Raw genomic sequence first — 23,857 nt, 5'->3', positions numbered from 1 at the left:
TTCTCAGCACCTCTCTCTCTCTCTCTCTCTCTCTCTCTCTCTCTCTCTCTCTCTCTCTCAGTTGATCCTTACATCAGCCCTATGAGGTAGCTTTATTATCATTCCAATTTTATAGGTGAAGGAACTGAGGCACAGAAAAGCTAAGTAAGAAAGCCATCTCCTCTTCGACAGTAAGCAGTGAATGCATAGCGTCTAAAATTGAAGAAAGCACGCTACGTACTTCATCGAGAAATAACAAGGAAGAAATAACTAGGAAGGAGGCATTAAGGTTAAGGAAGGCTGAGGCTGGAAAGAGTTGGTTTTTTGTTACTAGCTTTGTAATATAAGTGTTTTAATAAAAGTTTCCCTTCTTAAAAAAAAAGAAAATATATTAAATGAAGTTACTTGAGGAGTAACATATATATATGTAATCCATATGAGATCGATGGATCGATTGATGGAGGCATGTGAATATATAGGTATGTGGATATACCGATATCTTTTATTTATGCCAGTAGCAAAAACAACAAATCTCATCAACGTAAGGCATGAGCTTTGGAGTCAGGTAGACTTAAATATGTATTACTTTTCTTGATCACCCCCCACCTGTAAGAAGATTGTGTCTCCACCTATTGTCACGTGAGCTGCCGAGTCTTCCTGTGGTCTGGGAATCCTGCCCCACAGACTTCCCTCCGGCTTGGTGAAAGGAAGGTGACCAGACCGTGAGCTGCCCTCTCTTGACCCAGCCTTGTCCCTTCTCTTTTCTTTCCTATTCACTGAGTAGCTAGAGTGCTAAAGTTGGGGTTTGGAATTTTTCTGGGGCTTCATCTTCACCCTGATCTGTCATTTTTAATTACCCAAACTTCTTTTATCTTCTAGTATCTTTTGAGTGTGAATCCTTTTCCAGTTCATGCTTCTGATTACTGAGTCTGAAGGATTGGCCTGCAGGCCAGATCCGCTGGAGCGCGGCAGGCTCTGAGTTTTACATGTTTATTGTCTGGGTCTAAGTCAGCTTTAGTGCAATAGGGGCTGAGTTCAGTAGTTGCCACCAAGATCCAACAGGTCACAAGGCCTGAAATAACCATCTGGCCCTTTACAGATAAAACGTGTCCACTCCTGATCTAGATTCCTGGAGTAACCTTTTTAACTTTCTGTTTGTCTGCGGGCTTATTGTTATCTTGTTTGTGTTTTAACACGAATCTGATTCTTTTTCTCATATTGAACACTGTCCTCTGACTTCCTAGTACCCTTCCAATAAGTTCACATTCTTGGCCTGATTATAATCTTCACAATATGGCTTCTGCTTACCTCTCCATTTTCTGTCTCTCATACTTTCATGCCTTTTCACTTCCTCTGTGCTTTCGGCCTTCTTGAACCTTCTTCAGTTTTTATCGTGCTGTCTCTCCTTTCTGGGTCTTCTCATAGCTTTTCCTGATTTCCCCCTTTTGCTCCACCCCCTGTCCATATTTGCAAATTCTTACCCTTCAGGTCTCAGGTTAGATATTTTCCTCTGGAAATCTTTCTTTGACTTTTGAATCTGAGTTACGTGCCCTTTACACGTGTTCCTATGGTTCAATCCTTGCCTTTAATTGTTGTTTTATTGTTCATCATGTGCCCTAAGTCAGCGGTGACTTCTTTGTGCCTGACAGATGGTAGTTTGATTCTTTCAATGGCAGTAAACTGGAAATTTCAGCACACTAAGTGGTAGACGTGTCATAGGGTTTCACTTGTCTTTTATTCCCTGTTAAATACGAAGTCCAACAGCACAGCGCATTACCTCCAGTGCTTTTGTCCCTCTGCCTAAGAGGAGGAACTACACTGCTCAAGTCTTGCACGGTTATGTTGGCAGTGTTAATTTAAAAATGCCAAAGTGAGAGGCAATGAGCATTTACTTGAGATTAAAAAAAACCCAAAAGCTATTTGGAAAGCACTGAATCAGGCAGAAGCCCAAATAGTGTTCCCATCAGGAGACAAAGGCAATGGGTGATTAGGAGAAAGGGAAGGGGAACAATTAGATCAAGAGAAGGAAGGCATTTCTATCGGTGCAGATTAGCTAACATAGTGACACTAATTCTAAACAGTGTTTTTAATTTTGAGTCCAGTAGTCATCATATCTACTTTCTTGTTAGGGCAGGATACTCAAAACAGAATGGTGAGCCCTTTTGTCCAATCTCAAAACTTACATCGTAGAAATCTTCAGCTTCTCTAGCCCCTGACCGAGGACAACACTGGAGGATTCTTTCTTTTTTTCCCCCAACATCTTAAGGAGTTGTGAATTTATTTTCCAGATGTCATTAATCCAGAAGATTTTGAGATAGGAAATAAAGTATAATTGATGTAACAAAGATTTGTTTGCAAATAATTTCCAAAATGTTTATTCAGCACTGAGTTAATTTTTAATATATTGCTTTTGATAGAAGCTGTTTGTCTCTGGTGGCAAAGAAAATGATGAAATTACAAACTATTTTTTATGGCATTGTTTTGATGAAATAGTTCAAGGTCTGAAAGAAGGAAACATAGATGGTCGACCAAATGAGTTTGCCCTTCCTACGTAGTGACTGGATCTTTGGATCATTTGCATGTGAACCCGGCCACACTCTATTTATTATTTTGTTTTAATTCTTATGGTATGCATTATTATATTAATTAGTTTCAGGTGTACAGTATAGTAATTTGACTTTTTTATGTCTTACAATGTGATTGCCCCATTAATTCTAGTAGTCATCTGCCACTGTGCAAACTTATCACGGTGTTATTGACTATATTTCTCTTTACCTTTTGCACCCAGCCCCCCACCTCCCTCCCCTCTGGCAGTCATCCCTTTGGTTTCGGTTCTGTGAGTCTGTTTCGTTTATTCATTTGTTTTTGTTTGGTTTTTAGATTCCACATGTAAGTGAAACCATATAGTATTTATCTTTCTCTGACTTATTTCACTTAACATAATAACCTCTAGATCCATCCATACTGTCATAAATAGCAAGATTTCATTTTTTTATTGCTGTGTAATATTGCTGTGTGTGTGTGTAATCCGTTTGTCTATCGATGGACAGCTCGGTTGATTTCATATCTTGGCTGTTGTAAATAGCACTGCAGTGAGGATAGTGGTGCATATATCTTTTTGTATTAGTGTTTTTGTTTTCTTTGGATAAATCAGAAGTGGAGTTGCTGGGTCTATGGTGGATTTATTTTTAGTTTTTTGAGGAATATCCACACTGTTTTCCATAGTGAATGCAACAGTTTGCAGGCTCAACAACAGTTCACAAAAGTTCCCTTTTCTCCACATCCTCACCAGCATTTGTTGTTTGTTAAATTATTGATGATAGTCATTCTTACAAGTGTGAGGTGATAACTCATTGTGGTTTTGATTCCCGTTTCCTGATGATTAGCGATTCTGAGCATCTTTTCATGTCTGTTGGACATCTGTATGTCTTCTTTGGAGAAATGTCTTTTCATGTCCTCTGCTCATTTTTTGATCAGATAGTTTATTTATTTTTGAGTTGTATGAGTTACTTAAATATTTTGGATGTCAACTCCTTATCAGATGTATTATTTGCGAATATATTCTCCCATTGAGTAGGTTGTCTTTTTGTTTTGTTGATGGTTTTTTTTGCTGTGCAGAATCTTTTTAGTTTGATGAAGTTGAAGTTCCGTTTATTTATTTTTGCTTTTATTTCCCTTGCTCAAGGGGACATATCCAAAGATATTATACTGATGTCAAATAGTTTACTACCTATGTTTTATTCTAGGAGTTTTATGGTTTCAGACCTTACATTTAAATCTTTAGTACATTTTGAGTTTATTTTTGTATATAGTGTAAGAGAGTGGTTCGGTTTTACTTATTTATTTTTTTGCATGTACCTGTCCACTTTTCCCACCACCACTTGTTGAAAAGACTGTCGTTTACCCATTATATATTCTTGCCTTTCTCAGTAGATTAGTTGACCATGTAAGTGAAGATTTATTTTGGGACACTGTAATATGTTCCATTGATCTATATGTCTGTTTTTATGTCAGTACCATGCTGTTTTGATTACTGTAGTTTTATAGTATAGTTGGACATCAGGTATTGTGATACCTCCAACTTTGTTCTTCTTTTTCAAGATTGCTTTGACTATTTGTATTTTGCCATTAGCATTTTGATAGGGATTGCTTTGAATCTGTAGATAGCTTTGGGTAGTGTGGACAGTTTAATGATGTTAATTCTTCCTATCCATAAGCATAGTATAATATATCCTTCCACTTATTTATATCTTCTTCAGTTTCTTTCTTCAGTGTCTTAGTAGTTTTCTGAGTACAGGTCTTTTACCTCCTTGGTTAAGTTTATTCCTAGATATCTTATTCTTTTCGAGGCAGTTGTAAATAGGATAGTTTTCTTAATTTCTCTTTCTAATCATTATTGATGTATAAAATGCAACCCAGTTCTGAATATTAATTTTTTATCCTGCTACTTTACTGAATTCACTTATTAGTTCAAAAAGTGTTCTTTGTGTGGAATCTTCAGGGTTCTCTCTATATAGTATGTCATTTGCAAATAATGACAGTTTTACTTTTCCCTTTTCAATTTGGATGCCTTTTATTTCTTTTTCTTGTCTGATTGCTTTGGCTAGAACGTCCAATACTAATTTGAATAAAAGTGTTGAAAGTAGACATCTTTGTCTTGTTCTTGATCTTAGAGGAAAAGCTTTCAGCTTTCCACTGTTGAGTATGATGTTAGCTATGGGGTAGTCTTATATGGCCTTTATTATCTTGGGATATGTTCCCTCTATCCTCTGCTGAAAATTTTTATCATGAATAGGTGTTGGATTTTTTTCTGCATCTTTTGATAAGATCATATTATTTTTATCTTTCATTTTGTTTATGTGGTGTATCATATTGATTTGTGGATATTGAACCAGCTTTGTATCCCAGCAATCCAGTTTGATGATGGTGTATGATCTTTTTAGTGTGATTTTTTTTTAATGTCTTTGTATGGTTCAGATTTTCTGTTTCTTTTTAATTCAGCCTAGGAAGATTTTATATTTCTAGACATTTATCCATTTCTTCCAGTTTGTCCAATTTGTTGGCATATAATTGTTCATAGTATGTCTTTATAATTCTTTGTATTTCTCTGGTGTTGCTTATCACTGCTCCTCTTTCATTTCTGATTTATTTGGGCCCTCTCTTTTTCTTACTGAGTCTGGCAAAAGGTTTATCAATTTGGTTTATCTTTTCAAAGAACCAGCTCTTGATTTCATTAATTTTTTTTTCTTTTTTTTTTTTAAGACTCCATTTCATTTATTTCTGCTGTGATCTTTATTATTTCTTTCCTTGTACTTTGGGCTTTATTTGTTCTTCTTTTTCTAGTTCCTTTAGGTGTATATTTTGATTGTTTATTTGATATTTTTCTTGTTTCTTGAGGTAGGCCTGTATTGCTAGAAATTTCCCTTTGTGTTTGGTTGTGTCTTCATTTTCATTTGTCTCAAGGTATCTTTTGATTTCTTCCTTGATCTTGTTAACCTATTCATTGTTTAATAGTATATTATTTAGCATGCATGCATTTGTGTGTTTTTCAGTTTTCTTTTTGTAATTGATTTCTAGTTTCATACCATTGTGATCAAAGAAGATGCTTGATTTGATTTCAGTTTTCTTAAATTTACTGAGACTTGTTTTGTGGCCTAACATGTGGTCTATCCTGAAAAATGCTCCAGGTCCACTTGAAAAAAATACATATTCTGCTGCTTTTGTATGAAATGTCCTGTAAATAATCAATTTAGTCCATCTGGTCTAATGTGCCATTTGAAACCACTGTTTCCTTGTTTTTCTTCTGGATGGTCTATCCATTGATGTCAGTGGGTGTTCTACTATTACTGTGTTACTGTTGATCTTTCCCTTTATGTCTGTCAATATTTGCTTTATATATATAGGTGCTCCTATGTTGGGTTTATGGATGTTTACAAGAGTTATATCATCTTGTTGGATTGATTCCTTTATTGTTATGAAATGCCTTTCTTTGTCTCTTATTATAGCGTTTTTTTTTTAAAGTCTATTTTGTCAGATATAAGTATTGCTACTTCAGGTTTATTTTGTTTCTATTTGCGTGAAATATCTTCTGCCATACTTTTACTTTCAGTCTGTGTATGTGTTTTGATATGAAGTGGGTCTTTTGTAGGCAGCACATGTATGTGTTTGTTGATCCATTCAGTCACCCTATGTCTTGTTTGGAGCATTTAGTCCATTTACATTTAAAGTAATTATTGATAGGTTTGTAGTTACTGCTATTTTATTGTTATCTGATTGCTTTTGTAATTCCTGTCTGTTTCTTTTTTTATTATTTTGCTCTCTTCTCTTGTATGTTGATGACTTTCTATAGTGTTACGTTTTAGTTTCTTTGTATATCTCTTATAGATTTTTGGTTTGCGGTTACCATGTGCTTCATATATATCAAGCTATGTTTACTGCAGCCTATTTTAAGTTTATGGTCCCCTAAGTTTGAACACATTGTAATATCACTACAGTTTTTAACTCACCCCTTCCATGTTTATGTTTTTGTCATTTTTGCTTTGTGTGTTTGTGTTTGTGTATATCCCTTAATTTTTTTTTGTAATTACACATGATCTTCCTACTTTTGCATTTTAACCTTTGTACTGGTTTTATAGATGATTAATTCACTGCTTTTAAGTGTTTGCCTTTGTCAGTGAGAATTTTTTTCTTTCCTATATTTTCTTATTTATATTTTTGATCTTTTCGTCTTAAAGATGTCCCTTTAACATTTCTCGTAATACTGGTTTAGTGTTGATGAACTCCTTTATCTTTTTCTTGTCTGGGGAACTCTTTATCTCTCCTTCGATTCTAAATGATAGCCTTTTGGGGTAGAGAAATCTTGGTTGTAGGTCTTGGCCTTTCATCACTTTGAATATTTCATGCCAATCCCTTCTGGCCTGCAAAGTTTCTGTTGAGAAATCAGCTGACAGTCTTATGGGAGTTCCCTGGTATGTAACTAACTGCTTTTCTCTTGCTGCTATTAAGATTTTTCTCTTTGTGTTTAACCTTTGGCATTTGAATTATGACGTGTCTTGATGTGGGCCTCTTTGGATTCATCTTGTTTGGGATTCTCTGTGCTTCCTGGGCTTGTATGTCTATTTCCTTCACCAGAGTAGGGAAGTTTTTGGTCCTTATTTCTTCAAATGGATTTTCAATCCCCTGTTCACTCTCTTCTCCTTCTGGTACCCCTATGATGTGAATGTTGGTACACTTGATGTTGTCCCAGAAGTCCCTTAAGTATCATCATTTTCTTTTCTTTTTTCTTTTTGCTGTTCCAATTTGTTTTCCCCACCTTGTCTTCCAGATTGCCAGTTCAGTCCTCTGCTTCATCTAATGTGTTGTATATATGCATTGTATATATAATTCTCTCTAATGTAGTCTTTTTTTTAAAAAAAAATATATTTTCATTTTATTTAGTTTTTTAAATTTATTTTTTTATTTTTCAACTACAGTTGATATGCAATATTATATTAGTTTCAGGAATAACACAGTGTTTAGATTTTTATATAACTTATGAAGTGATTCCCCCGATAAGTCTAGTACCCCTCTGACACCATACATAGTTATTACAATATTATTGACTGTATTCCCTATGCTTTACTTTACATCCCCATGCTATTTTATAACTGCCAATTTTTAATTCTTAATCCCTTCTCCTTTTCCACCTAGCCCCTCAACACCCCTGACCTGGAAACCATCAATTTGTTCTCTATGAGTTTGTTTCTGTTTTGTTTGTTTGTTTATTTTGTTCTTTAGATTCCACATATAAGTAAAATCATATGGTATTTGTCTTTTTCTGTCTGACTTATTTCATTTAGCATAATACCCTCTACATCCATCCATGTTGTCTCAAATGGTAAGGTTTCTTTTTTTATGGCCAAGTAATATTCCATTGTGTGTGTGTGTGTGTGTGTGTGTGTGTGTACACACACACACAAAACACATATCAAATCTTTTTTATCCATTTGTCTATCAGTGGACCCTTAGGTTGCTTCCATATCTTGGGTAATATAAATAATGCTGCAGTGAACATTGTGATGTTCAGTCTGTGTGTGTCTCTCAATCTGAAGTGAGTCCCTTGTAGGCAGCATATGTATGGATCTTGTTTTCTTGTTTATTCATCCCCCTCCCATGCCTTTTGATTGGAGCATTTAATCTCTTTACATTTAAAGTAATTATTGTTATGTATTTAGTTATTGCCATTTTATTATTCAGATTTTTTGTCTTTTTACTTCTTCTAAAAGAAGTCCCTTTAACATTTCTTGTAATACTGGTTTGGTGGTAGTGAACTTCTTTAACCTTTTCTTGTGTGAGAAGCTCTTTATCTCTCTTTAGATTCTAAATGATAGCCTTGCTTGATAGTGCAATCTTAGTTGTAGGTCCTGGCTTTTTATAACTTCTCACGTTTCATACCAACCCGTTCTGGCTTGCAAAGTTTTTGCTGAAAAATCATCTGACAGTCTTATGGGAGCTCCTTGGTATGTAACTAACTGCTTTTCTCTTGCTGCTTTTAAGATTTTCTCTTTGTTTAATCTTTGGCATTTTAATTGTGATGTCTTGATGTGGGCCTCTTTGGGTTCATCTTGTTTGGGACTCTCTCTTTTCCCAGAGGTCCCTTATACTATACTCATTTTTAAAAATTCTTTTTTGTTTTTGCTGTTTCAGTTGGGTGTTTTTCACTACTTTGTCTTCTAATTAGCTGATTTGATCCTCTACTTCATCTAACCTGCTATTGGTTCCATCAAATTTATTCTTCACTGCAGTTATTGTGTTTTTCATTTCTGACTGGTTCTTTTTTATGGTTTCTAGGTCCTTTTTTTATGTTCATCTCATTATTGAAGTTCTCACTGAGTTCTCTATTCTTCTTTTAAGTTCACTAAGCATCCTTATAACTAGTGTTTTGAACTCTGTATTGGGTAGATTCCTTGCTTCCATTTGGTTTTGTTCTTTTTCTGGAATTTTGTCCTGTTCTTTCATGTGGGACATGTTTCTTTGTCTCCTCGTTTTGGCTGCCTCCCTGTGTTTGTTATTACATATTAGCTAGTGCTTGGCAGGGTGACCTTATATAGTAGGTGTTTTATTGGGTCCAGTGGTGTAGTCTTCCGTGTCACCTGAGCCAGTGTTCTAGGGATGTCTTTTGTGTGGGTTGTGTGTGCCCTCTGGTAGTTGAGCCTTGATTGCTGTTGGCACATCAGTGGGTGGATTTGACCCTCAGACTGACTGGCTTGGTTGTGGTTACAGTGGATGAGCTATTGTGTGGGGGCTGGCCCCATAGAGTGGGACTCACTAGTGGGGCTCTGGTTTCTGCTGAGTCCACCCTATAGATGTGTTGTTTGTGGAGCTCATAGGGTGGGGCACTGGTGTTGATGTGAAGCCTGTCACTGGATGTGTTGGTTCTGGGGCCTCTTAAGAGGAGCTTTGGTACAGGCCAAAGTCATCTGCTGCCTGTGCCTGGCTATGGGCCTTCTGGTTGGAGCCACAAACTGTTTTGTGGTTGGTAGCTTCCTGTACTGGGCTGGGGGCAGCTTAGCAAGAGGCAGAGGGCATGCCGAGACCAGCTGCTGCTTGTTTGGGATTTGTGGACCTTTCTGAGATTTTAGGAAAGTCTGCAGCAGGGGCCCAGGCTGATTGCTTGTGTGGATTAGCTTCTGAAATAGGTTTGGCATGGTGCATGAATTGGGTGGGCCAAGGTCTCAGAGAATCACTAGGATGGGGCAAGAACAGTGTTAGCCAGGTTAATGGAGGTTCAGATATGTGTGGGGGAGGGCTCAGCAGAGGGTCAAAATGGTGGAGAGAGCTGCCCCCCTAGCCCTAGCCCTGAAGCCTTTCAATTCAATTCCTCCCCATATGTCCCTTGTGCTTTCAAGCTGCTGCCCCAGTGCTGGAGCTCAGAGTAAGTGAATCCATCAGTGAGTAAATCTGTGGTTGGGCCCTTTAAGTGGAATACCTGAGACTTCAGCAGCCTACCATCTCAGCCACAATCTCCACTGGTTTTCACTGCCAGATGTTATGGGGACTTCTTTCCCTGGCACTGGAGCCCTGGGTTGAGGAGCCTGGTATGGGGCAGAGACCCCTGCTCCTCAGCGGGGACCTCTACAACTGAGATATCCCTCCTGATTCTTAACTGCCATGCATGGGTTTGTGACCAGCCCATTTCACGTCTCCATCTCTCTTACCAGTCTCAGTGTGGCTTCTTTATATCCTTAGTTAGAAGAGTTCCGTTTAGCTAGTCTTCAGGTAGTTCTCAAGGGCAGTGGTTTAACAATTTAGTTGTAATTTTGATGTCATGGGAGGAGGTGAGCACAGTGTTTACCTACTTTGTCATCTTGACTGGAAGCCCCCCTAATGTATTCTTTATTTAAGTTATTTCAGTATTCCTCATTTCTGATTGGTTCTTTTGTATTTTTCCTGTTTTCATTTTTATGTTTCTTATTTCTTTGTTGAAGTACTTTCTGAGTTCATCTATTCTTCCCCTAAGTTTACTGAGCATCCTTATAACCAGTCTTTTGAACTCTGCATCTGATAGATAGCTTGCCTCCATTTCGTTTAGTTCTTTTTCTGGAATTTTGTCCTGTTCTTTCATTTGGGTCATGTTTTCTTTGTCTCCTCATTTTTGGTGTCTTCCTGTTTCGTTTTGTTTTTCCTTCTTCTTCAATGTATTAGGTAGATCTGCTGCATCTCCTCGTCTTAGCACAGGAGTAGGTGTATGTAGTAGGTGTCCTGTGTGGCCCAGTGGTGCAGTCTCCCTGTTTACCTGAGCTGAGTGTTTCAGTGGTGTCCCTTGTGTGTGTATTTGAGCTTTGATTGCTGTTGGCATATCAGTGTATGGGATTGACATACTGTTGACATATCAGTGTATGGGATTGACAGGCTGACTGGCTGTGAGGGCTGGCTGTGACTACAGCAGATGAGCTGTTGTGCAGGGGCTAATCGCTAACCCCACAGAACGGGAGTCACTTTTGTGGGGTTCTAGTGCCAGATGAGTCTACCTTTCAGGTGAGTTGTTTTTGGAGCTGGTGGTGTGGTACTCTGGTGTAGTATGAAGCTGGCCACCAGTTGTGTTTATTCTGGTGCCTCAGTTAACCAAGTGTTGTTCCTTGTGGGGGGGTAGTAGAAGGTGGGGAAGGACCTCCTCAGCTGAGATATCCCTCCTGTTTCTTAACCACCACATGGTGAGTGTAGCACCTGCCCATTTCACGTCTCTATCCCTCTACCAGTCTCGATCAACATGGCTTTTTTATAGAAGTTCTGTTTAGCTAGACTTCAGGTGGTTCTCAAGGGTGGTGTTCTATAATTTAGTTGTAATTTTGATGTGGTCATGGGAGGAAGTGAGCACAGGTTTTACCTATTTCGCCATCTTGACCAGACATACTATTTTATTCTTTTTGATGCACTTGTAAATGGGGTTGTTTTCTTCATTTCTCTTCCTGTTTCTTCATTATTAGTATGCAGGAATGTGATGGATTTTTGTGTATTTTTTACCCTGCTACTTTACTGAATTCTTCTAATAATTTTTTGGTGGATTTTTTTAGGGTTTTCTAAATATAGTATATCACCTGCAAATAGTGATGGAGGATAATTTTAAAGAGTTTTGAATGACCTCAGAAAAAAATGCTTCCAGACATTGATAATTGATTCCGTCTTTGTAAAAGACCCCAGAAAAACTGCCTCCGGATATTGACATTTGGAGATTCCTTCAAGCTTTCTGCTTGATTACCCTGCAGTGAAGTCCCAAATCTATAAGCTACACTCACATACACAGAGCTTCCGATAAATTTAAAAATTTTTTTATTGAAGTAAAACATATTCAGTAAACATGAATATACTTATGTACACATGCACTTATATAACAGAATTATAAGTATACAGCTTGAAGAATTTCACAAACAGAACATAACCATGTAACAAACACTCAGTTCAAGAAATGGAATATTAGTGGTCCCACAGAAGCTCTCCTCATACTTTACTCTTCTAGTCACTGCCACCAATGAAGGTAACCAGTATCCTGACTACTAGCACATGCCTTCTTTCAACTGTATATAAATGGAATTGTACAATACATTTACTTTTGAGTCTTCATTTCTTCAGCATTATGTTTGTGAGATTCATTCATGTTGTTGCATAATTGTTTATTCGGTATAACACCACAATTATTTATCCATTCTACTGTTGATGGGCAATTTCCAATAGTTGCTGATGGGTAATTTCCAATTTGGAGGACTTATAAATAATACTTCTATGAACATTTTGTACACATTATTTAGTGACGTGTGTACATATTTCTCTTTGGTATGTACCTAGAAGTAGATAGAATATTGAGTCCTTTAGGTTTTTAGCTCCTCATTCTAACATGTAAACAGACAGCCAATGATTACTAGATATTTGAAGAAATCCTCCAATATGAAAGAGAATAGAAAGAAATGAACCCAAAGAATCAAAATGAAAAAAAAATAGAGCATTTGAGGAAATTTACACAAAGCAGAACAAAAAGACAAAAAAGATAGAAAATAGAGAAAAGTTAAAAAGTTTTAACAAGAAATATAAAAATATAGAAAACTTCCCTAAAACTGAAAGACTTGAATTTTTGTGTAGAAAGGAATCTCAGCACAGTAGATGATAAAAGACTCATATCAAGGCACACCATTATGAAATTTCTAAACACCATGAATAAAGTGAGTATTGAGGAAAGAAATAATTTATGTGCAAAGGATCAGAATTCAGAATGGCACTGGGGTTTGCAACAGCAACATTGGAATCCAGAAAATGATGGAACAATGTCTCAATTCCTGAGGGAAAATTATTAACAACTTAGAATTCTGCTCCTATGTAGTATAACTTTTAAAAAGGTCTGCGGGTAGAATGAATTCATTTTCAGATATGCAAGGATTCAAAAAATTATCGTTTGTGACCCCTTTCTTAGGAAGCTACTGAAGGATGTGCTCCAAAAAGACACGGGGTATAGGAAGTAGGGATTCAGCACACCACAGACAGAGGTGAAGGGAATTGTCAGGGTGACAGTGAAGGGAAGTCCTGGGGTTACAGCTGAGTAGCATGCCAGAGAGCAACTAGCCCAGTTGGGCCAGGAAGAGAGAGGGTTCTGGGAAGGGTGTTGCCAGGATTTTTTGAAAACAGTTTTTTAGAGAAAAAGGACTTGGATTTGTTTTCTGGCATCTTAGTGTTTGGAAAATGATAAATATTTTGACCTCATACAGTAAATGGAAAAATATAAAATACAGCTTACAGGGAGTATTTCATGTTACAGGGATCATACTCTAATTACTGATTTGTCAAAAAATCAATATCACGATATTGTGAAGATACATTTTTGGGGGTTGAAGTTAGGATGTGGGGATTAGTAGTGAAAGAGCTGAATTCTCATATACTATATTGAGAGTCAGTAGGTGAATTCTAAAATCAATAAATTTAACAATAGCAGTATAATCATATTATTTAGAGGTATGGAAGTACATACCAAGAGAGACAGCTAAAAAAAAAATTGTTTTTCATGAATAAAATTGGGAGGACATATGGGTCAGGGGATTACTATTTTTCACTAATTGATCCTTTGGCACTTTGTGATTATTTTTAAAAGTGATAAAAGTGTATCTATGCATTACTTCATAAAACTAAAACAAGTATTAATGACAAGTTACTTTAAGGAGCATTAGGATCAAATATTCCTAGTAAAAGGGAGTCAGATATAGAGAAAAAGAAATACAAGTTTACTGTTTGTATTTAAACGGGCTATTTTCCTTTATTTATTTCTGTTTTTGTTTTGTTTCATCCTAGGGCTTCAAAAACAAACCAAAAAAGATGGGTCACATAAAGCCAGACTTGATTGATGTTGACTTAATTCGAGGTGAGTTCCAGATTTGTTTTGTTTCTTATGTATATTATTATTTTATAGTGGTACCAAAGATTATGTTTAGGTTTCTCCCCTATGTGATAGTGTACTTTAGTTTCCAAAAGTAAAGTTTTTTTCCTCCTCATTCAGGCTTTAGCATTTTTCCCCCTTTGCTTTAAGTACATAAATTATCGTATTTTGCCGTGTATAATGTGCACCCATGTTTTTGTCCCAAACTTACAGGGAAAAAAAATCATGTATTTTAATTTTTTAATTCAAATTTTTTATTTGTTTAATTTAGGTACTTGTTTTTGTATTATAAAGGAATTTCAGCATTTATTTTTTAACATATTATGGTACAAGAAGTTTTATGTAATAAATATTTACAAAATACAAGAACAGATAAAAGATACAAGAACTTTTATGTACTGGTGACAAATTTACAATATTTACGCATCATAGAAGACTGGGAACTCTTCATCGTTGCAAGTTCGTCTAAGTTCAACAAACTGATTATCTTATTCCAGCCTATTTTGATTATGGATATCGTTATTGATTGCTAGAGTTACACTTTTAACTCATAAGCATACTTGTAAATAAAAGAATTAAAAACATTTATATAGATACGGAATTAGTACTCCTCATGTATAATGCACATCCTTATTTTTCCCTCACAAATTTGGGGGTAAAGTACACATTATACACGGCAAAATATGGCACATGGTTTCCGTAAGGAAGAAGGAGGGATGAACTTGGAGACTTAATGTTCCGTAATTAAGAAAAATATATTGTAAAACATTCAAGTGAGCCAGACTTATTTTGAGCTCCTGTCCTAGCAAGTGAGGCAAGAAGTTACTACATTTAATGAACATCAAAGACGATTCTTTTCAACTGAACAGGCTGTGTGCTGATTTTTGCTCTCACCTGTTTTTAATAGTCCTACAAGTAGGCACTAGTATAGTGTATGTAAATGTTTGATGTTTTGTTTTATTGTATATTTCAAGGCTCAACATTTGCCAAAGCCAAACCTGAAATTCCATGGACATCTCTGACCCGGAAGGGGCTTGTTCGAGTTGTATTTTTCCCATTGTTCAGCCGTTGGTGGATTCAGGTTACCTCTTTAAGAATCTTTGTTTGGCTGCTACTGCTTTACCTCATGCAAGGTAATTGGTGGAGATAGAGTAAGTTACGACAGTTTTTTTGCTGCTTTTGCTATCAGATAATGCAGCGCTTACAGTTCTTACATTTACTCTTTCTTTTGATGGTTTAAAGTTCAAAGAAATGAAGGGACACACGTCATTTGGAGATCATCTTAAAATTTTTCTCACAGAGAGCAAACACAATTGTTGAACCTCTCCTCTCTTGAATTTCTTCCTACCTGCCTCGCTCGCCAGGCCTTCTCAGAAGATCTTTCCTTCTGTCTGACGTTTGAATATTGGATTACCTGAAGGTTGGATCCCAGATTTTGTTCTCTTCTTTAGGTATTTTCATCAAGCCCCATTGCTTTAAATATAATTGATGTACCGGAGATTCTTAAATTTATATCTTCAGTCCAGAACTCTGCTGAACTTCTGACTTGTACATCTGATTGCCTGCTTGACATTTCGGTATCTTGAACTTAATCATATCCATCTCTTAGTTTTTGTTGTTGTTGTTGTTTTACAAACTTTTTTTGTACAAACTTGTTCCTTTTTGGTATAGCCCACATTTCATTAAATGATACCATCAGCCACCCAGTTTTCAAGTGAAAAATTAAGTATCCCGCTTCTGCACTGCACTCAACTCTCACATCCAGTCTGTCACCAAATCTGTGAGCTTGGCCTCTCATACGTGTCTTGACTCTGTTTATCTCCGTCTCTGTGGCCGCCATCACAGTCCACAGCACCAGCAACTCTTTGCTTAGACCACGCAAATAACGTCTATGCTGACTCTTCTTTCCACCAAATGTTCTTTTCACGGGAATTAGAGAAATCTTTGAAAACAAAAACCATATCATGTCATTTTCCTGCTTAGAACCTTTTAGTAACTTCTCACTGGCCTTAGAATAAAACTCCACTGCTCTTCACCACTCCTTTCCTGCTAACCTCTTAGCTGGCATGTCTTACCATTCTCCTCCTTGCTCACTCTAGGCACAACGGCCCTTTTCTGTTCCTCACATAGAGCTTTTCTTGCTGCTTGAAACAATCTTAAGGCATCTCACGTTGCCATCTTTTTTCTGTTTTTAAGGTCTGAGCTCAGATGTAACTTTTAGAGTCCGTCCCTATCTATACTTTCTAAATTATCCTTCCATTCCCCAATCACCATCACAGGAATCTATTTTAATGTCTGCATTACACATCACTACCTGATGGTGTTCTTTTCTCTTCTCACCATGTGTAGGGACCCAGTATATTCTCTTTACCACAGTATCACCACTGCCCGCCGGGAATACTTACTGAAAGTGGGCCGTGTACACTATGGTTGTACCTGTGCAAAAAGACGTGAATGAGAACAGATTAGTGAAGGTTGGTTTAGGTTGAGAGGAGTTAGGGTGATTTTTGTTTTCTTCATGTTCATTTTTCTTGAATTGTTTAAGTTATAGAATGAAAATATATCTATGAATTTACAAACCTTTAATTTTTTAAAGTCATGGCAGTGCCATCCAATAGAATTTCTGGGATGATGAAATGTTCTATGTCTGCACTGCCCAATATGGTAACTGTTGGCCACTGAGCGCTCAAAATGTGGTTAGTGTGAATAAGGGACTGAATTTTAAATTTTACTGAATCGTAATTAAGTCTTCATAACTATCATTTTAATGGCTGTATAATATTCCATTTTATGAACATGCCATCATTTAAAACTCATTTTAATGTCTGTATAAGTCTATCATAATGGATTTACCATAAATGCCTTTTTAAGGCTGCTTAATGTTCCATTATATAAAATTTTATAAAACTGTCACCTACATAACTGTTTCCATACGGTGAGCATTTAGGTTGTTTCTGTTTTTTTTTTTCCCTCTTAATGCCATCATGAATAAAATGTTTCATATTTTATATTTTTTAAGCATTTATTCTCTGAAGCAGAATTAACAGACCAAAGAGTGTCAACATTTTAAGGCTTTTAGTACATATAGTGAAATTGTTGGTGACGTAATTCTTTTGAAAAGCAGTGGATGAGAGTGCCTGTTTTACCACAATCTTACCAGCATTATTATAATTTAAAAATTGTTAACTAATTTGACATACAGAAACTAGAATTCTGCTCATTTACTGTGCATTTCTTTGGTCACTAATAAGGAGAAAGTTAAATATTTTCCTGAGTTTGTTATTGAAGAATTTATTTCATTGTTGTTGAAATAAATTATATATAGTAGATTTTCATGTATACTATGGCCTATTGCTGGGCTTTATTTTCTGCATCATCAATTTGTATGATTATTCTCATAAGATTATTGTACTGCCAGAAAGCTGAATTACTCAGCTAATGGGCAGGTAGATTGTATTATAGGAAATTATGTGCTTTCACTTGTGTACTTTTTTAAATGATAGATTTTTTTGTAGAAATAATTTATGTAACTGCTAGAGCTGAGCCCTAATATTTTACATTTTGAAATCTCTTCTTTTTAGTGATAGCACTCGTGTTGTATTTTATGATGCCTATTGTGAATGTAAGTGAAGTACTTGGACCCTTGTGCCTTATGTTACTCATGGGAACTGTCCACTGTCAAATTGTGTCAACTCAGCTAACCAGGCCATCAGGAAATAATGGAAATCGGAGACGAAGGTGAGATGAGAAATTACACATGGAGTTGTATGTTTTCTGGGAGAGGCATGGTCGACATTTACAAAATCTTTGATTAAAGTAATAAAAATACCAAGTTGCATATAATTTTCATTATTTCTTGGCTTAAAAAAAAATAAATGTTTCACTTTTCACTTTTCTCCTTGATGTTAAGAAACCTTGTCATGAATTTTTAATCCAGTGTGGGATTTTTGTCATTAAATAGAGTTGCTAAAAAGAAAATTCCTGTACTATTCCTGTAGTATTCTTTATTAAAATTTTTACTGATTTTGAATAGACATTCTTCAAAATTCAGTCTTAATCAAAATTTGAAAATTCACTATAAACAAGGATCTTAATACATTGGGTTAGTGCTACTAAAATTTTACCTTTTTTCAATAATTAACAAGAAAAATGGATTTCTAAGTGTTCTAAATTTTTAATAAAGATTGACTTTTTTCTACACATTGAATTCATGTCATGTTTTCATTGGTTATGTGCTATGTGTGGGTTTTGAAATTGTTAAAGCTTTCTTAAGTATATGTAGTATAATCTTTCCTCAGAATATCTAGATTTTTGTTCCCCTAAGTAACTACTAAATAAGATTTTTTTCATTTGGTGCAATGAATTTTAACATATTTATTCTTATTTATGAATGTGATTTTCAAAACAAATTTTTTCTCCAAAAAAGAAGGTTCCTTGAAAATTCAGTTCAATCGATTTAATGTTTGCTGAGGAAATCAAATGTGCTATGTCTCATTGGTATTTCTAGGATATCTCTTTTAACTGCATAGGATATCAATAAGTGATCAGTTGCTATTATTTTGTGATCTCCTGATTAAATGTGCCAAATTGGTAGATTTCCGACGTCTATATTTAAAGAAATTGTTCCTTCTGCCAGTGGTACCTAAAAAGACTCTCAATCATACAGGTGAAAATTTTTCTTCTCGTAATCTTTTTGAATAGCAGTTCTCTTTAATGACCGAACAAAATGATAAGCCAGGACTTGCTTGGAACCTGTTTTTGCCCTTAAATCAGATATATTCCTGCACATTTGTCCTCATTACATGAAGTTCACCATATTTAATTTCATGTAGTAATCTGTTACTATAGTTTCCTAGAAGGATATTTAGGGCAGAAGTAGAAAAGGTCTTGAATAATCTGAAGTTATTGAAGTATTATTTTTTTATAGAAAATTACGAAAAACCGTAAATGGTGATGGGAGCCGAGAAAATGGAAATAACTCCTCTGATAAAGTCAAAGAAGTAGAAACTGTGGGACCTGTACCCTATATTCGTGGTTTTTGGGGGACTCTCTTTGGCAACAGGTGGGAAGTCTTACAATGGAATTTTTACTTGATTTTGTATTCTTATTAGTATTTACATGGTACATAATCTGATTAGGTCATAGGAATACGTAGTGGAAGCATATTATCATTGTGGTGTGAATTTTAGGGCTTTAGAATGAATTACTTAAAATGTCTCTGTTGTCTGTCGTGTTACCTGTAAATCCAGTAATCTACCATCAGAGTTTCATTCTGTTTGAGCTTTAATGATTTTTTAGATCATAAGATTACAGAAATGCAAATACTCTGAAAGGGTAACTATTTTAAGCCATCTGGGAGAAAGATGAGAAAAAGAAGGATTTTAAAAAGATGAGGTATGTTACAGTGTGAAAGCTGCGCCCTTCTTAGAATGGTGTGCAGGGCTATAGGACAAAGAGAAGTGGATCCAAGACAAATTCTGCCTCCTTCATGATTTGGCAGGCTGTGACAGCACCAGTATGACTCAGAGAAATATTTATTTTGCCATCTATTAATGAGTGTGACTCAGAAATAAAGTTCTTTTGCAATTCCTTTTTTGAAGATGAGAAGTATGTTCACATACTTTTCTAAAGATATGTCTGTACTCCACTCTTTTGTTGAGGTGTTTGAGTTCTTCGTATTGAACATTGTACTGGGCACTGGGAATCCCCATTCTCAGTGATTTTACCATCCAGTTAGGAAGAGAAGAGTAGCAGGTACGATGCAGTCACAGCAATGTAAAAAAAAAAAAAGTATAAATGATTACATGCTGCCGAGAGGCCATGCGATTCAACAGATGGAGTGATTTTTCTGGGGTGAAGTAGTCAGCAGGAGTCATGAAGAAGCTGAGAGATGTCAGGCTTTGAGGGACCCGGAGAAGGGAGGACATTCTGTCCAATGTCACCTACAGGTGTGAGGTAGGGATTGGCCTTGTGTCTGAGAAGGAAAGTGGAGAAGACTGGGAACCACTTCCTGTGCAAAACTGAAGTCCAGGCTTCCTCTCAATTAAGTGACATGAGTCTTCGAGACTAGGGATTATCCATGAGTCTTTCTGTACCTTTAGCAAGCTAGAAATCTGAAAAATATGATTTCTGAATTTTCTTGATATCCAGAATAAGGTATTGTACTCCTCAGAAGAGAATCATTTCATGGAAGATATTACTTTCAGAAAACTAGTCAGTAATCTTTTGTCCTTTTTGAAAAAATAGGATTGAAAGAGTAAAATTAATATGTAACAAAGGGACCAAAACGGACAATGACTCAAGTAATCTGCATCCTGTCATTAAGAAGAGACAGTGTCGACCAGATATTAAAATGTGGCAAACGACAGAGAAAGCAAAATTTTCCGATGAAGAAAAGTGCCGTAGGGTAAGATTTCGATGAGTATAAATATGACATCTTTTCTTTCCCATGTAAAATTTTCCTATTCTTAGACTGCTAGAATCACAACAAAATAGATGCTAATAGGTGTGCATAATTTGTCTTAACAAATAAGTTAAGAACATGAAAAGGTGACTGTAGCTTATTCTGATTTCTAGGACAAGAACTTGTTACTGCTTCTGCTAGTGATCCAGCCTCAGCAGTAGGCTGGGAGGTTTAATAACCAGGTTAGTGCAGAGGCGGCTGTGTCATATTCCACAGTCAGTGATGGCGTGATTACAGTTCGGGAAACTGTTTTCTAGGTTTAGGTACAGATGTTCTGCTCTGTGTCTGTAGCAACACTTCTACTTGATAGTCTTGAAATAGTTTTTCTCATTTGTTAAACTGGAGCATTTCATAGTTACACAAGTAGCTAATATTTTTGTGTCATTGCTACAACTAGGTACTATTCTAAGTCTTTACATGTAGTAACTCCTTTCATTTTTTTCCCAGCAACTCTGGGAACTGGGAGCTTTTATTATCATTGCTTTTCAGACAAAGAAACAGATTCAGAGACATACAGAAACTTGCCTAAGGTTACACAGCTAAGAAGCAGATGAGCTGTGATTCAGAGTTAGAGTTTGGCTGGAGCCTGTGCCTCTTAGCGCTGCATAACGCTGCCTCATTATTTAGGCTATTTAGTTGCCAATTCAGTACTTTTCTTTATTGAGACCAAGCCCTGTATAAGTTTGTTCAGTTTGGGTTTTGTTGCCTTTTGCTGCTTCTTAGTTTTACATGGTTTTTTATTTTTACGTGTGCAGTTTACCAGTGTATTTTGGGCTGCCCTCGGTGAAGGAATTACTGTTCTCTTTACAGGAGGCTTTGGAACAGGTGGGTAATGGGATGTCAGATGAGCTGTCGAGTGAGGAAGATGGTGAAGCCCGGACACAGATGATGATACTGCGTCGTAGCGTGGAAGGGGCCTCTAGTGACAATGGTTGTGAAGTCAAGAACAGAAAATCAATACTCTCAAGGCACATAAACTCTCAGGTAATTTGTCTTTTAGTTTACAAAAGGATAGGCATTAACGCCTAAATCCTTGAGCAGTAACAGGGCACTTAACATGCTTTCCTATTGTGTGCTGGCTTGATTTTTTGGCAGGTAAAGAAAACCACGACGAACTGGTGTCATGTTGTGCGGGATTCAGATAGTCTGGCCGAATCAGAATTTGAATCAGCAGCCTTCAGTCAGGTAATACTTTTGAGAGATCGCTGTTGAAAGAGTATTCTCCAGTCTAATAACATTATCCATTCCTTTTCAATTGGTTGTCCTGAAGTCGTGTTTATATTTGCCTGCCCCTCTCCTGCCTTAGCCGCCTGTCCATCTATCTGGCAGCTTCTATATGACTACCTGCCCTCAGAAAAAGAAGGACCTCTTTTCACTTTGACTCTGATTTTAAAAGTATCATTGCTGACGCTCAGAAAGAGGCTACTCAGTCCTCAAAAGATGGGAAGCTTACTTAATGTTCACTTAGAATACGGAGTTTATTCCTAAGCACCTTTTGTTCCCATGTTAAGTGGGATCGACACTGCTGAGGCCAGACTTGGGAAAGGACCCCCGAGAGGTGGGAGCAGGGAATCCCATCTGGAAGGCTGATGGGCATATTATATGCCTGGAGTATAATAACTCAGAGGTGGGCAGGGTCGATGGTGGGGATGTGGGTTTGGTTTTGAATGATGAAGCAGTCGGGGTCAAGGACAGACTTTCATCTTTATGTTTGTACCGCAGGAGAGCTGGGTGGTCCGTCCTTTTCTCTGCGGATTACCCTTTTCTGTGTTTGGCCAGGCCCCCGGACGTGACTAGATCTATAGTCACCTCACAATGTTTAGAATAGGGGAAGCTTTGTGTGTTAGAGGGCTCAGCCATGCCTACGTCCAGGCTCGGTCCTCTGGAAAGGCTTGCAGGAGCCACTCCACCCCAGGACACCTTAGTTGAACAATCCCCTAACTTGCCAGTAACCTCTCAGAGGGAGTCCTTTTAAAGTCCTGCTTGTTAGAGAGTCATCAGAGTTTAACATTTGAATATTAAAATGTATTATGTGAAGCCTTGTGAACAGATGAATACATGGTTATCAGCTTATGAAAGCTTGCCAGCCATCCCCATAGATAACTCGTTTTCGTTTTATTTCAGATAGGTAATTGTTTTTTTAGAATGAATGAAAAAATGTTGTTTTGTTTTCCTTTAAAGGGCTCTAGATCTGGTGTGAGTGGAGGTTCTCGAAACCTCAACATGTTGAGAAGAGACTCAGAAAGCACCCGCCATGACTCGGAGACCGAGGATATGTTATGGGATGACCTGCTGCATGGTCCAGAGTGCAGGTCATCTGTCACCAGTGACAGTGAGGGGGCCCATGTGAATACCCTTCACTCAGGGACCAAACGTGACCCCAAAGAGGATGTTTTTCAGCAGGTACGTAAAGGTGATGGTAATAGCTAATATTGTGTATTTACCATGTGCCAGGCACTGTACACTTTATAATAATCCTGTAAGGTGGGTACTGTTATAATCTCAAATTTAGAGATGAGAAAATTGAGCATAGCTTGTAAATGAAGATGTTGGGGTTAGAATTTGGAAGGGGGTACTCTAGAATTGCCCTAACCTACGTTTTTCTTCATAATACTTTTGCTCATTATTTTCCTTAGAGTGATCCTTAATATTCATTTTACGAGTATATGAGCGAGGTTGTTTGAATGATACATCAACCTCATATTACGTTTTTACAGACATCCCTGTATTATATATGAGTTACTAGGAAATGGTGTTGCTTGCTTCTCAAATAGTGTATAAACCAAATGATGCTTTTAATTTTAGGTTTTATATTAATACATGAAGTCAGACAGCCTAGAATTGGATATTCCTTAGGAGATATTTCAACCTTCCATCCGATGTAGGAATTCATTCTACACCTGTTGAAATTTGTTCACCACGCACCCATCACATGGCAGTAATAGTCTCCATGTCTTAGGAATGGTGTGACATGTCTGAGGAAGATAATGTAAAGTCCTGCTTGTTAGAGACATAGCACAATGCCTGGCGAAGAATATAAATCAAACCTTCAGAGGCCAAATCAAACCTCTACTTAAATACTTCTGGAGCTGGAATGATTGTGATTTCATGAGACAGCTTGATACACTGCTGGACGTATTGAATGATTAAGAAACTGTTCTCATAGCAACCTTCCAGATGTTTGACAGTAGTCATGATTCTTCTTTGTTTTTTTGTTTTTTAGGCTAAATATTTCCACAGTGACTTACAAATAGTAGATGAAGGATATGCATTTAATTATTGACTTTTCTTGATTCTAAGATACCATTGATTTAGGTTACTTACACAGTTTTATGAGAAAAAAAATCCTTCATTAAATGTATACAATTTTTAAAAATTAGAAACAACATACATTTTCTCATTAAGCTTTTAAGCTTCTTTCTCTACTGTTGCTTGCAAAGTTTGATTATAAATATTCCTTACATTCATCTGACGAGGCGTCTAAGTGACATTAGCCCTCAGCAGTTACGTGCAGCATCACG

The 23,857-nt window shown here is 36.7% G+C and overlaps 1 protein-coding gene across 4 annotated transcripts in view; it reads left to right on the top strand.

Moving 5' to 3' along the window:
- The window catches only part of PHTF1 (putative homeodomain transcription factor 1), a 46,361-nt gene that overhangs the window by 11,874 nt on the left and 10,630 nt on the right, over positions 1-23,857 (top strand). For 2 of the 4 annotated variants that reach the window (XM_033093961.1, XM_033093962.1), the window contains exons 4-11: positions 13,789-13,858; positions 14,848-15,006; positions 17,455-17,611; positions 18,801-18,935; positions 20,120-20,279; positions 21,147-21,320; positions 21,432-21,521; positions 22,518-22,739. In XM_033093961.1, the coding sequence (XP_032949852.1) occupies positions 13,789-13,858; positions 14,848-15,006; positions 17,455-17,611; positions 18,801-18,935; positions 20,120-20,279; positions 21,147-21,320; positions 21,432-21,521; positions 22,518-22,739 (1,167 nt within the window). Of the gene's footprint in view, positions 1-13,788; positions 13,859-14,847; positions 15,007-15,153; positions 15,294-15,429; positions 15,451-17,454; positions 17,612-18,800; positions 18,936-20,119; positions 20,280-21,146; positions 21,321-21,431; positions 21,522-22,517; positions 22,740-23,857 lie in introns of those variants that run through there. The other 2 variants (XM_033093963.1, XM_033093964.1) reach the window with 2 other exon arrangements.

This window comes from Rhinolophus ferrumequinum, chromosome 22 (assembly GCF_004115265.2).
Source record: "Rhinolophus ferrumequinum isolate MPI-CBG mRhiFer1 chromosome 22, mRhiFer1_v1.p, whole genome shotgun sequence".
NCBI classification, from domain to species: Eukaryota; Metazoa; Chordata; class Mammalia; order Chiroptera; family Rhinolophidae; genus Rhinolophus; species Rhinolophus ferrumequinum.
This window is presented reverse-complemented; position numbering and strand designations above follow the sequence as displayed.